The 14163-nt window shown below is 40.9% G+C and overlaps 1 protein-coding gene across 4 annotated transcripts in view; it reads left to right on the top strand.

Annotated features, from left to right (window-relative positions):
• The window catches only part of TESK2 (testis associated actin remodelling kinase 2), a 111870-nt gene that overhangs the window by 84001 nt on the left and 13706 nt on the right, over positions 1–14163 (top strand). For 3 of the 4 annotated variants that reach the window (XM_006729002.3, XM_031022995.2, XM_081818337.1), the window contains one exon: positions 13901–14047. The exons of the other annotated variant lie outside the window; for it this stretch is intronic. In XM_006729002.3, the coding sequence (XP_006729065.1) occupies positions 13901–14047 (147 nt within the window). The remainder of the gene's footprint in view (positions 1–13900; positions 14048–14163) is intronic. 4 annotated transcript variants of the gene reach the window in all.

Raw genomic sequence — 14163 nt, 5'->3', positions numbered from 1 at the left:
ACTTAACCAACTGAGCCACCCAGGCGCCCTGGAATAATTTCTAAATGGCTTTTGCATTGTTTAATTATAACACCCCTTGCATAGTCATCCTTTGACTCTGTAACTAATTTGCTCAACAACTTCTTTTCCATCCAGATTAGCTAGTCAGTCAAACATGTATTTCTGGTACACCCAGAAGGAACAGAACTGAGAACTGGACTTTTGGAAATACAAATAAAACTGGACTTTTGGAAATACAAATAAAACAATAAAACAATACAAATAAAACTTACCTGATAAGTCAACTAAAGTTTTGGATAAGAAAATATTTCATTTTTTTAAACCAATAATTTATTGTAGTTGGCAGTACCAGGGACACTTTAAAAAAAAACAACAACTTTTTTTTGAAGATTTATTTATTTGAGAGAGAGACAGAGCAAGCAGGGGGAGGGGCAGAGGAAGAGGGAAAGGGAGAGAATACTCAAGCAGACTATGCTCAGCATGGAGCCCAACTCAGGGCTCAATCCCAGGACCCTGAGATCATGACCTGAGCCAAAATCGAGTCTCAACCAACTAAGCCACCCAGGTACTCCCCAAAAAGTGTTTTTTTTTTTAAGATTTTAATTATTTATTTGACAAAGAGAGACACAACGAGAGAGGGAACACAAGCAGGGGGAGTAGGAGAGGGAGAAGCAGGCTTCCCGCTGAGCAGGGAGCCCGATGTGAGCTCGATCCCAGGACTCTGGCATCATGACCTGAGTCGAAGATCGGTGCTTAACAACTGAGTCACCCAGGCGCCCCAAAAACTTTTTTTTTTATAAAATCAGGCATACTCATTAAAGAAATAGCTGTTATTTCTGGAATGTTAAGTGTTATGTGTATTTTCTTTTTTCATCCTTATGACAACCCTCTGAGATATACTCATTATTACTGCTATTTTATGTAAGAAGAAACCGAGAATTAGAGAGATAAAATTTGGAAAGTGATTCTCCCACTTTTTACCTACTTAACTCCTCAATTTTTAAGTTTTAGTTTAAACTTTCACTTCATTGGAGTGGCTTTTCCTAATGACCTCCCCACATCCAGATTGTGAGTTGGCTTCTGATTCTCTTTGTTAGCACTCTTTTCTTTTTCATTGTAGCCCATCTTATAACATATAATTCTTCATTTATGTGAGTGTTTGTTTATTGTCTTTCTCTCTCCCATATTTCCCTGAGGACTGGGGCCGTTTTCTGTTTTGTTTACCACTAGCAAGAAATAGGTAGCAGGTCACTGAAGGCGGGATAGGGGTCGGGTTAGAAGAGTTAGTTGGGCTTCTTCAGACACTCCCTTTCTGTCAAGCTAGGAAAGCTAAAGACAATGTTGTTAGATGTTGGGAGGCTGGACTGTTAGCCAAGGGCACCACAGTTAAGGAGAACAGTTGTGTTTAGTGTGGTTCTTATCTCTTCACTACCTGTTTCTCTTGATGAAGCTAATATGAGTTGCTTTGGCTATTTGCAAGGAGGATGTTATAGAAGGAAAATGTCTGGTATGGGGCTTAGAATGGGTTGCCTTTCAGATCTATTCTTTCATATTCTATTGTTATTCTGTAGACTTGGGCATTGTTTTCCCTATGAATATATACTTTGTACTTTTGAAAAAAATTTTTATCCATCATGGCAAGTGAGATAAATAAGGATAGTGTAATAATATATATATGCTGATACTAACTTACCTTTTTTTTAAGATTTTATTTATTAATTTTGAGAGAGAACAAGCAAGGGGAGTGGCAGAAGCAGAGGGAGAGAGAAAATCTCAACCAGACTCCATGCTGAGCAGGGAGCCCAATGTAGGGCTGAATCTTCCAACCCTGAGATCATGACCTGAGCTGAAATCAAGAGTCTGACGCTTAACCGACTAAGCCACCCAGACTAACCCTGCCCCCTGACTAACTTATCTTGTAAATAAGGTCATCAAATACTTTTCTGAGACTATCTAAAAGATAAGGAGGCATTCATGAAGATCAGATAGAAGAACGTTAGAATTTGGGGGAAAAGACAGGGTAGATCATGCAGGGTCTTACAGGCCATGGTAAGGATTTTGAAATTTATTTTAAATACATCAGGCAGCCGAAAGGGTTTTCTGTAGGAGAGAAGATGATACAATTTGCATTTAAAACATAGCAGCTTGGCTGCTCTGGGGAGAATAGATTGTTGAGGGGCAAAAGTGGGGGCATGGAGACCGACCATAGGAGAAACTTACATTAGAGATTATATGAGAGATGTGGGTGGTTTGGACTGGGGTGGTATCTATGCAAAGATCTGTCTTGGAAATAGAAGCACAAGGTCTTGATTGTGACTTTGGTAAGGAGAATGAGAAATCAAATGATCCCCAGTTTCTAGGTAGGTGGTGGTGCCATTTATTGAGATGTGGAAAACTTGGAGAGTATAGCAGGAATATTTCTCCTTCCTCTGCTATGTGTGTATTACCCGGGAACTTTTTTTTTTTTTTTTAACATAATGCTGTAATTGGCATAGTTTCTTCACTATAGAAGACCAGGCTCAGTCTTTGTCTTAGCCCAACTTAAGGCTCTTCCTTGGGCAAGACTTTCCTGGTCTAAGCTCTGAAGACTGAGGTAGGTGATGAGAGCTGACTCATGGAGAGTGGAGAAGGAATCCCTATATATACATAGATGGTTAGGGACACTTCATTCATTAGTTCATTCAACAAGTATTTATGGGGGCCTACTTTACCAGACATCGTATTGAACCTGTTTTCAGTGAACTCATGAAATGAAGTTAATTATGTGTCAGGACCTTCTGAATTTATTTGGAACAGGTTTCAGAATTGAGTGATATGCTCATTCTCTGCTTCTAGTCATTTGGAAAAAAATTTTTTTCAGTTTAGAATCCCCAAAATCCTTCCAAATGGCATCATATCCAGATCTGCTGCTTTACTTAAAGTGAGAGTTGGCATTAGACTAGCATTAGCTGCTTCCCTGAGAGTGCCAGTGGCTGACAGAGGAAAGATAATTCTGAAGAAGTTGGTAAAATAAATCTAGACTTATACTCAAGATTAACTACCTGATTTTTCTCATTCTCTCGTTAAAGAGGGCACATCATTCTGTCATCTGAGATGGTTTGAAACCAAGGAAAAGAAAAGGCTCTCCTTTCTTGTTTGAGGATGTAGATACAGATGTATACACCAGACTTCAAATCTGTTTTGTCTGCAGTAGAACCAGAACTGGCTGGGTCCTCTGTCTCCACCCTTTCCTTTGATAACTCGTAGTAGTCTTCATGAATTTCTGTGAACGTGAGGGTATTTAGTTACCTATTTGACCCTTAGCCTTTGGAAGGGATTTCTGCCTGCACTTGGAGTGACTATTGGGCTGGGAAGCTATCTTCCACATAGCAAGTTGGAAACCTTTCCTCCCTTTCTACCCCTCCACCTACCATTTGCCACTAGAAGATAGCATTTAAGCTTGCAGTTTGCTTCTTTTAACTTATGCTTGATTTTTTCCTTATTCCGAGGCCAAGTTTTATGCTAATATAGGCAGAGAAAGTAGGAGAAATGATTGGTTCATTTGGAGATGCAGTTCCTTTGATATAAATCACCTTAATTGGAAACTTAACTTCTTTTGGTTTCTGTTTTCATTTTGTCCACTGTCAAGCCCCTATTCCTCAGATCTGGTGGGGAGGCAGGGTATGTTTGTCCTCCTTAATGGATTGCTTTTTCACTCTGAGCCCAATCACCAGGTGAATGTCAAAGATTCGTATGTGGGTCTGCGGAGTGCAGGGTTATAGTAGATGTGGGGTAGCAAGCTGGAGGGAAGAATAATTTTAAGCATGAACCCAATAGCCTTATGGATTTAGGGATATGAAAGCAGACTGGATGGAGTGGTTAGGAGCCCTGGCCTGATCTTAAATCATGTCTGCAACCATTGATTGTGAGTAGAGCTTCACAGGGTAAAGGGAACAGTCTTACTATTTCTTAGTTTATTTCTTTGAGAAGATTTATTCTGCGGATTTGTTTTTTAATGTTTACTTTATTTATTTTTTTTTTTTAAAGATTTTATTTATTTATTTGAGAGAGAGAATGAGAGACAGAGAGCTTGAGAGGAGGAGGGTCAGAGGGAGAAGCAGACTCCCTGCCGAGCAGGGAGCCCGATGCGGGACTCGATCCCGGGACTCCAGGATCATGACCTGAGCCGAAGGCAGTCGCTTAACCAACTGAGCCACCCAGGCGCCCTTAATGTTTACTTTAAACAAATTTGATTTTGATTATGAGATGTTTGATGGAAGAGTTAAAAATCTGTGGGGAAAGCTTAATCATGCTTTTTTGAATCTTGTAGATAAACAGTCATTTTGATGTTTATAGTAGCTTATACATGCATAGAAAAACACTCCTTACTGCTTCAGGTATGTTAAGCAAACATATTCTTTAAGCAGTGAATGGGTTCATACTAAATATCTATCTATGGGAAGTGTGAATGAAGAGGGAGGAGATATCTTTATGGCTTCTTTCAGTTACTGATAAAAGAAATATCTTCTATAATTTCCAAAAGGAGATTGCAGTTATATATATATTTAAAAAAATTTTTTTTTTAATTCATTCAAGACCCAGAGATAGAGAGAGAGCATGAGCAGGGGGAGAAGCAGAGGGAGGGGGAGAAGCAGACTCCCCGCGGAGCAGGGAGCCCGATGCGGGGCTTGATCCCAGGATCCTGGGATCATGACCTGAGCCGAAGGCAGACGCTTAACCATCTGAGCCACCCAGGCGCCCCTGCAGTTATATATATATATTTTTAAAGATTTTATTTATTTGAGAGAGAGAATGAGATAGAGAGAGAGCATGAGAGGGGCAGGGTCAGAGGGAGAAGCAGACTCCCCGCGGAGCAGGGAGCCCGATGTGGGGCTCGATCCCAGGACCCTGGGATCATGACCTGAGCCGAAGGCAGACGCTTAACCACCTGAGCCACCCAGGCGCCCTGCAGTTATATTTTTTAAGTCCATGTGATTTTGACCACCTTAAGGAGTTTGTCGATAGGGTAATAACAGTATCCTCAGAATTTTATATCACTGAGTGGTCAAATGCACTGTTTTGTATTTCATTTTATTTCCAATGCTACCATAATATCTGCCATATAGTAGGCATTATTATATTATTATTATTTAAAAGATTTATTTTTAAGTAATCTCCACACCCAACATGGGGCTCTAACTCACAACCCTGAGATCAAGAGTCACACACCCTATCAACTGAGCCAGCCAGGTGCCCCCAATAATAGACATTATTAAATATTTGTTTTGGATGGTATTTATCAGAGAACTCTAAAGGCACACTTCCCTTTTGATCTTAAATTACATTAATGACTGAATTGGGATGGCTTCTACTAAGAGAGAACTTAAAACCTGCCTGCATTTGTTTAAATGTACTTACTCATTTGTTCATTCAACAATTTATTGTTCCCTGGATACTGGGCTCACAAAGTTGAGGAAGACTTGGTCCCTGCCATCAAGGTTATAGTACAATGTGATAAGCAATAGTAGAAATACGTACAGGGGGGCGCCTGGGTGGCTCAGTTGGTTAAGCGACTGCCTTCGGCTCAGGTCATGATCCTGGAGTCCCAGGATCGAGTCCCGCATCGGGCTCCCTGCTCGGCAGGGAGTCTGCTTCTCCCTCTGACTCTCCCCCCTCTCATGTACTCGCTCTCTCTCATTCTCTCTCTCTCAAATAAATAAAATCTTTAAAAAAAAAAAAAAAGAAAAGAAATACGTACAGGGGACTAAAGTGGCACAAAGTATAGAATGGGGTGTTAGGAAATGCTTTCCAAAATAAAAGACGAGCTAGGTTTAGAAGGATGAATAAGAGTTAACAAAGCTGGGGTGCCCGGGCGGCTCAGGCTCAGTCGTTAAGCGTCTGCCTTTGGCTCAGTCAGGAAGCCTGCTTCTCCCTCTCCCACTCCCCCTGCTTGTGTTCCCTCTCTCACTGTGTCTCTCTCTGTCAAATAAATAAATAAAGTCTTAAAAAAAAAAGTTAACAAAGCTGTGAAGGGAAAGAGGAGTATTCTGGGCAGTAGATAAGCATATATGAAGGCAGAGTGAAACATTTAAATATGTTGAAACACATTCTGGGTTCCCTTTCTCTTTGGGTCAGTCCATTACTACTGACTGTTTCAGTCAGGCAAGCCCTGGTAGACCTCCTGAACAGTGGCAAACTTGGGTTTTGGCAGATGGAGGGATACATGCTTGTAGTGGCTGCCGAACCTCGAGCTGAGAACAGGAGGCTCCTTTGGAGCACAAGCCTCCCACAGGGCGCTCTTGGGATGCCTGTCCTGAAATTACCCGGGGCAGTAACAAAGCTTTCTTTTCTTCTTCAAACCAAGCCAGCAGGATGGGATGTCTGCTAGCCTTTGTGTTTGGAGCCGACCAAAAAACATAGTGGCTCGCACAATGGCATTGTTGGGCTTCAGTGAAAACTAGGTCGGGGCCCGGGCCCTCATCTACAGAGGGCTTATCCAAAGAACAGAGGTTTGACAAGTCACTGATTTGGCTATTTGACATTGATGCTGGTTTCTGATGTGTTTTTGACTTACTGATGGCACGAAAGATGATAGGATCTCTTCCTCTTGCTTCTCTGAACACCTGAATTTGGAATCTCTGAGTTACCTTTCTTTTCCTTCAGTTCTCATATTTACCACCCAGTTGCTATATCCTTTAGATTCTATCTCTGCATATTGTAACTCTAGCCCACCTTTTCATACCTATAATATAATAGCACGCTAAGTCAGGAATTTGGTCCCCTCTCATCTGGACTGTTGCAGTACCCTCCAAACCTTCCTCTAGTTCCTCCTCTATCCTGCTACCAGCATGATCTTTCTAAAATGTAGTTTGGGGCATGTATTAGTTTCCTAGGGCTGCCATGACAAAGCACCACAATGTGGGTGGCTTATAACAACAGAAATTGATTCTTTTACAGTTCTTAAGGGGAAGTCCAAAATCAAACTGTTGGCAGGGCCATGCTCTCTCTCTGAAAGCTCGAGGGGAAGATCCTTCCTTGCCTCTTCCTAGCTTCTGGTGGTGTTTCTTGGCTTATAGATGTGTCACTCACATCTCTGCCTCCCTTATTACATAACATTCTCCCTGTGAGTCTGTGTCTTTTCTCTTTTTATAAAGATACCAATCCTATTGGAGTAAGGGTCTACCCTACTCTAGTATGAGCCCATCTTTATTTGATTTTCCATCTGCAAAGACTCTATTTCCCAAAAAGGTCACATTTACAATTACCAGGGGTTAGGACTTGAGCATATCTTTTGGGGGGACATGATTCAACACACAGCAGATCATAGTATACTTTACCTATAAATCTTTAGTGCTCCTCTGGTCTGACAAATTAACTGTAGATGTTTCATCTTGGTGTTCCAGAACTTCTCTAAAAAATTACATATTTATAATAATAAATATGGTAATAACAGCAATAGGTAACAACTGACATATACTGAGAATTTTCTTTGATATTGTTCTAAGCATTTTATACGTCAACTTATTGAATCTTCATGACTCTATAGGTTAGGTACTAATCTTTTTTTAGGGGGATAGATACTATTCTTATTCCCATTTTATAGATGAGTATTAAAGAAATTGAATGATCAACCCAGGATCACACAGCTAGTCACAGGTGAGATTCAATCCTAGGCAGTCTAACTCCATAGTATGTGGGCTTTTCACTATACTGTATCGCCCATCTTTACTTTTTAGCTTCATCCCTTCTCCCTACTTACACCCTACTCAGGAAAAAGTAGAGGAATAACTACTAATCTCTGCACTTTATCTTTGTGTTCCTTTTGCACAGAATGTCTTTCTTATTCCCAGTCCTACATATGGGCTTCCATGAAATGGAAATGAATCCTCAACAATGAGCGATTAGCCAGGCCTGGGTGAGGGAAGGGTATTCCAGATAAAAGGATCAGCAATGTGTGCAAATGTGCAAGTAAGCAGGGGTCAGACCTTTTTTTTAAAAATAAGATTATTTATTTATTTATTTATTTATTTTTATTTATTCATCAGAGAGAGAGAGAAGAACAAGCAGGGAGAGCTACAGGCAGAGGGAGAAGCAGGCTCCCTGCTGAGCAAGGAGCCCAATGCGAGACTCGATCCCAGGACCCTGGGATCATGACCCAAGCGGAAGGGAGACACTTAACTGACTGAGCCACCCAGGCGTCCCTGGGGTCAGACCTTTATAAGCAGGAGTGAAAGGCTTTATATTCCGTGCTGAGTAAGGGTTGTAGATTTTATCCTAACAGTAATAGGGCATCACTGAATAATTTTAACAAGGGATTGACTCTAGGTTGGCATTTCAGAAGGAGTATTTTGGCTGTATTATGGAAAATGGATTGGAATGAGGGCTGTATCTGTTTAAGATACAAGAAATGGACAAGAAGACTAGTTAGAAAACCAATGGAATAACCCAGGGAGGGGTTATGAAGATAAGATATTGATAGTGGGCAGAATGAGTTGTATACTATGAGTTAAGCACTATGCTGGACATACTTTGTATGCCTTATTTGTTTTAATTACTCCCTGCCTTTAATTAAACACCAAATCCTGTTGCTTCTACCTCTAAGATGTCTCCAGATATTAACCTCCTTTCCATTCTTGTGGTCATTGTCTTATTCACAACTTCCCACCTGGATGATTCCAGAAGCCTGGCTTCAATTCCTGACTTTTCCATACAGTTTTCACATTACTGTTAGAATGATATTTTCTGTATAACATATATGTTACTGTCCTGTGTGGAAAAAAATTGTTAGTTGATTATCACCTCGACTGGACTGTGAAGTAAACTAGACTGTGAATTAAGGGCAGAGACTGGCCCCACTCATCTTTGTGTTTTCACATAATAGGCTTTCAGTGTTTGTGTAGGTGGATGGATAGAGAGATGGACAGATCTTCCTCAGGACAGCCCTGCTAATTAGGTGGTAGCAAATGATCTTTGTTAGTTGGATGGTAGCACATTTATCCGCCTTGGGTGAATGCCCTAGCTCCAGGCCAGTTGGGTAGATTTTTCAAAAAGGAGTATTATTCTTACAGTTGATATTTTCTTCAGAGCCTCTGGATATGCCTTTGAACCGCTGTTCAGGGATAAGCTTATTGGTTACAGGTATCAGTACATTGATAATTCAAAGTTAAAAAAAAAAAAAGCAGCCATTTTGTCTTATTCTTCTGACTGGTCATGATTGGGTGAGGCTACTTTAGCTGACTAAAATCAGCTGGGAACAGGAGCCCTGGGTGTAGTGAGTGTTACCTCATGGAGAGGTAAGTGTTGCCTAGTGCTGTTCCAGAATATTCTCTATGTGGGCATGTGTATGTGTCTGTCTGTGTCTGAGTTGGTACCATCAGAGCCTATGGGGATATATGGGAAGAACTATATTCTCAGCCTACACAACTCCCAGCCATCTTTTAGGATCCAACTCAGATGTTATCTCCTCTTTGAAATTTTCCAAACTCAGGGAGAGTCAGTTTCTTCTTTCATACCTCAGGTATTTACCTCTACTAAAGGGTTATTGGTATTATTTACTTACATCTGTGTCTTTCACTGGACTTCTTTAAGGTATAAACTGTTATTCATCTTTATATACCCACATTTACTATGTGTAATGCACTCTTGTAATCACAGAAGGAAAATAATGTTGATGTAAACTGACAGGTTCTTACTGTCATATGGAGGTGACAGGAAGTGGAGAGGTGCTCACTGAATGGTTGTAGAAATAACTTTAATTGATATTCCTGAAAGGTTCACTTCTCTACTTTCATGAGTGGAGAACTGGAGTGTCCGCTAATTTGACCTGCGACCCTGTGGTGATTTTTTTATGGTGTTGACATATGATTTCTTGCATACATAATATTGTTTAGTCTCCAACACACATTTATTTATTGACTGCCTTTTAGGAAGAGTCTTTAATGAAATCAAGTATCAAACACAAATGAAATGGTAGAAACTCTGTTATAATATTTTATTAGACCACGAGTTGGAAAGGCAGGTTTTGGTGTAGATAAAGTTGGGAAACAGTCACTAAGAGGTACTGAAGTACCTATAACACTTGAGTGGCTGATATTATAGTTTTCTGAATTCGAAAGTTTAAAAAGACAACAAGAAAAAATGTAAAAACTTCTCTCTCCAGTAGGTTATTTAAATGCATTGCCAATGCCTTAGGTTGTTTTGTAGAGCTGCTCAAGGGAGTGGTCTGGAAGAAAACAAAGCAAAGCCACTGTTATCCTCATCCTGGGAAGCTGAATGTGCTAGTGTAGTTGATCTTGCCTCTGCTTCCCACAGAGGGATTTGTTCAGAGGACACACCAGCTGAGCCTGCACTGGGAGTTGCTTATTGGGGAAGTGAACGTCCCAACTAATGGGCACGCAGAGTGTGTAGCAACTTAGAAGTCTTCCTTGTTGGCAGATCTCAAACTTCCCTTCTTCATACATGCAAAGGCCTCGAGACGCTCAGAAGTTGTGGTTTCTGAAGGCCCAGAGGCTTATCAGCCCCCTCTAAAAATATTCGCCAAAGGCAGGCAAAAGAAACGGGTTGTAACAATAAACTCCATTTAGTTTCCTTCTCTGGTTCTGGTTTGTGCTTTTTCCATCTTGCCTGGAAAAACCAGAGCCTACTAATGGTGTGGGAACCTAAAGGGATAGCAGGCAAGAGATCTGAATTTTATTCCAGTTCTGCCTCTTTTTTTTTTTTTTTTTTTTAAAGATTTTATTTATTTATTTGAGAGAGAGACAACGAGAGACAGAGAGAATGAGAGGGAGGAGGGTCAGAGGGAGAAGCAGACTCCCTGCCGAGCAGGGAGCCCGATGCGGGACTCGATCCAGGGACTCCAGGATCATGACCTGAGCCGAAGGCAGTCGCTTAACCAACTGAACCACCCAGGCGCCCTCCAGTTCTGCCTCTTAATTGGACTTGCCTCACCTTGCCTCACCATTCTCCTGCTCTCCACCCTCTGCCTTTATCTATGGATTTCTCCGGTCTTCAGAGACATGCTGAAAAGAGTAAATATGTGTTTTTCTGAACCAGAATCTCGAGTCCTGGCTTAGCCTGGCCCAGAGAGAATGCAGATACAGCCTTTTCATCGTAGTCTTTTCTGCCTGGCCCTCCGTTGGGAGACCTCAGTGGCTCCTGAAGTCAGGCCTTCCATGTCACATTGTCACCCTATCAAAGAAGTGAACCAGCACCGTTTCAGTTCTTTCTGACTCTCAGAACTAAAGAAATTTGTCTGCATGATTAGCATCTGCTATATTGCCCCCAGGTAGTTTGGAGTTTGCAAGTTCAGTTTCTTTTTAGCAAATGGGCTCCTCATATGTGAACTGTGGACAGATTGAACTAGAATAAAGAGATGAAAGGCGCTGTATTAATGCTGTCAGTATGCCTCATTTTGAGATTTCCAAGATGGATTATCAAGCAGAATGAAGCAGATTGACAGATTTCCCTTTTGAGAAGTTGGGTATATTTTTAGCCATTCTCTCTGCGGTGCCAAGCCTGATCCACCTCATCCAAGGATATTAAGTGCTGCATCGTGCTGCCCCCAACTGGTTCTTTTTGGTGCTTATGTTACCACATCATGACATCTCAGATTATATGGCACTTATATTTTTTTCTAAGCACTTTCATATGCTTGTATTAGATTCTCATAATGACATTGTGAGTTACATGAATCAGGAATTATCATATCTATTTTAGAGGTAGGAAAACTGAAGGATAGCCTCATTAGTTGATTTGTGCAAAGGTAATTGGTTATTAAGAGGCAGAATTGGACTAAAATTCAGATCTCTTGCCTGCTATCCCTTTAGGTTCCCTCTTCTTTTGAAAATTCAGTGTCACCCCCAAAAATAGGTATTTAAGAGCTTAATTTTAGGCTCTTCTGAGGCTCTTTGACTCAGATGCTATGGCCTGTAAGTCTAATATAATGTAGTGGTAAAGAACATGAACTCTGGGCCAAACTGCCTGGATTTGAACCCTGGTTCTTAACCTCTAAATGCCTTTTATAAAATGAGAATAATAGTACACTTAATTCATAGGGTATGTGCAGATTAAATGAGATAATTAATGTAAAGTTCTTAGACTAGTGCCTGGCACAAAGTAAGCACTATATAAATAAATATTAGCTATTGCTATTGTTGTTTTGTTGCTACTGTTATTATTATTACTCTTATCATCTCTATGTAAATACATTTATTTGCTCTTTTTTTTTTTTTTTAAAGCAAAGCAGCCTTTCATGGGTATGTAGAAATGATGAACAGCCAAATTTATTGAAAGAGTATCATTTTTTTAAAGATTTTATTTATTTATTTGACAGAGAGAGACACAGTGAGAGAAGGAACACAAGCAGGGGGAGAGGGGGAGGGAGAGGGAGAAGCAGGCTTCCTGCAGAGCAGGGAGCCCGATGCGGGGCTCGATCCCAGGACCCTGGGATCATGACCTGAGCCGAAGGCAGACGCCCAACGACTGAGCCACCCAGGTGCCCCTATTGAAAGAGTATCTTCACATAGTTTCTCCATAGCCTTCTACTCACTCCTCAGTTCAGTTTGGTCTTAACTCTGGTCTTAACCAGCTGCTCTGGCCATAGTTGCCAGTGACTTCTTAGTCGCAAGTTCAGTGGACATTTTTCCTGATCACCTTACTTGATCTGTATAGCATTTGATACTTTTGGTCATTTCCACTTTGGAATGTTCTCCTTCTTTGGCTTCTATGGTAACATTCTTGCTTGGTTCTTCCTCTGCCTGCTCCTTTAAATGTTACCATGCCTTTGGATTCTGTTAATTTCTCACCTTATATCTTAAACCCTGGACAACTTCATACATCCCTTGGCATCAGTGACTACTTCAGCTCATTGTTACTGCCTCCTAAATGTTGGTCTCTAGCTCAGACTTTGTCCCTCAACTTTAAGCTCTTTTTAGGACATCTCCACCTTGGCTGTCCCACAAGCTTTTAAACTCAACATGTCCTAGCTGACCTCACTATTTTTAACCTTGCTGCTTCTTCTAAAAACCTGTTCTCTCTATTTTGTGGATATTTAATAATGATAGTATCCAGGGGCCAATAGCCCAGGATCAACCTAGAGATTTTCATTGTGCTCACCCCCCCCCCCGACAGTCATCAAGTTTTGTGTGTGTGTGTTTGTTTTTAACTCTGCCATCTAACTATATCTTGAATCTCGCTGTGTTCCAGTGTCTTCCCTATTGCCTTAACTGAGGTACCCTTCTTTCACCAGGATTATTGCAATAATTGCCTATTTACCCTTCTCCATATCCTCCATCTAATCCATCAATCGTACCATTGCTTAAATAATCTTTTCTTTGAAAAGCCAAAGATGAACATTTTGCTCTTCTGCTTAAAAGGCTTATTTTGTTCCCATAGACAGGATGAAGTCCATATATCTTAGCAAAATATATTGGCTTCACCTGTTTCTACTATTCATGCACTCTGGCCATATTGAGTAAATTAGTTTCCTGAATGCACCTTGCACTTAATCTATAACTTTGCATATGCTGCTCCCTCTGTGTGGATTGTCTTTCTGTCCTGTTCCCCCAGGTCATCCTTTTGATTCCTTATTTCCTATGTACAGCTTCCTCCGACATGCCCAGGTTGACTTTGTAACTTTATCCTCTGCACTCATAGTGCTGTTGTACCTGTACAAAGCTGCATTTTAGCATTTACCAAATGATGCTGTTTGTACCCGTTAATATATTGTCGTCTCCGCAAAGGAAGGGGTCTTTGTGTGCAGCGCCTACCATAGTGCCTGGATGCCCTATAAACCATCAGTAACTTAAAAAAAAATTAAAAAACATAGAAGCTCTATCCTCTAGGTGTTTATCCTCTCATGGTTTCACCACCAGCCTAAACGTTCCTGACAAATGGTGGCTGGGTTTTTCCTTTTGTTTTGCAGTATATCAACTCTGGAAACCTGGAACAGTTGCTAGACAGTAACCTGCATTTGCCGTGGACTGTGAGGGTGAAACTGGCCTATGACATAGCAGTGGGCCTCAGCTACCTTCACTTCAAAGGCATTTTCCATCGAGATCTCACATCTAAGGTATGAAGGCTTTACTTGCACAGCTCTTTGAGACACTGTATTCCATTACCAAAAAGCTATGTTAAGAAACCAATCATTAATGAACTTTGAAATGATGAAGATCTTGTATAGATTTG

This window comes from Leptonychotes weddellii, chromosome 4, assembly GCF_054177405.1.
Source record: "Leptonychotes weddellii isolate Sample4059 chromosome 4, ASM5417740v2, whole genome shotgun sequence".
In the NCBI taxonomy this organism is placed as follows: domain Eukaryota; kingdom Metazoa; phylum Chordata; class Mammalia; order Carnivora; family Phocidae; genus Leptonychotes; species Leptonychotes weddellii.
Note: the sequence above shows the minus strand (reverse complement) of the source record. Positions and strands in the feature narration are given on the sequence as shown.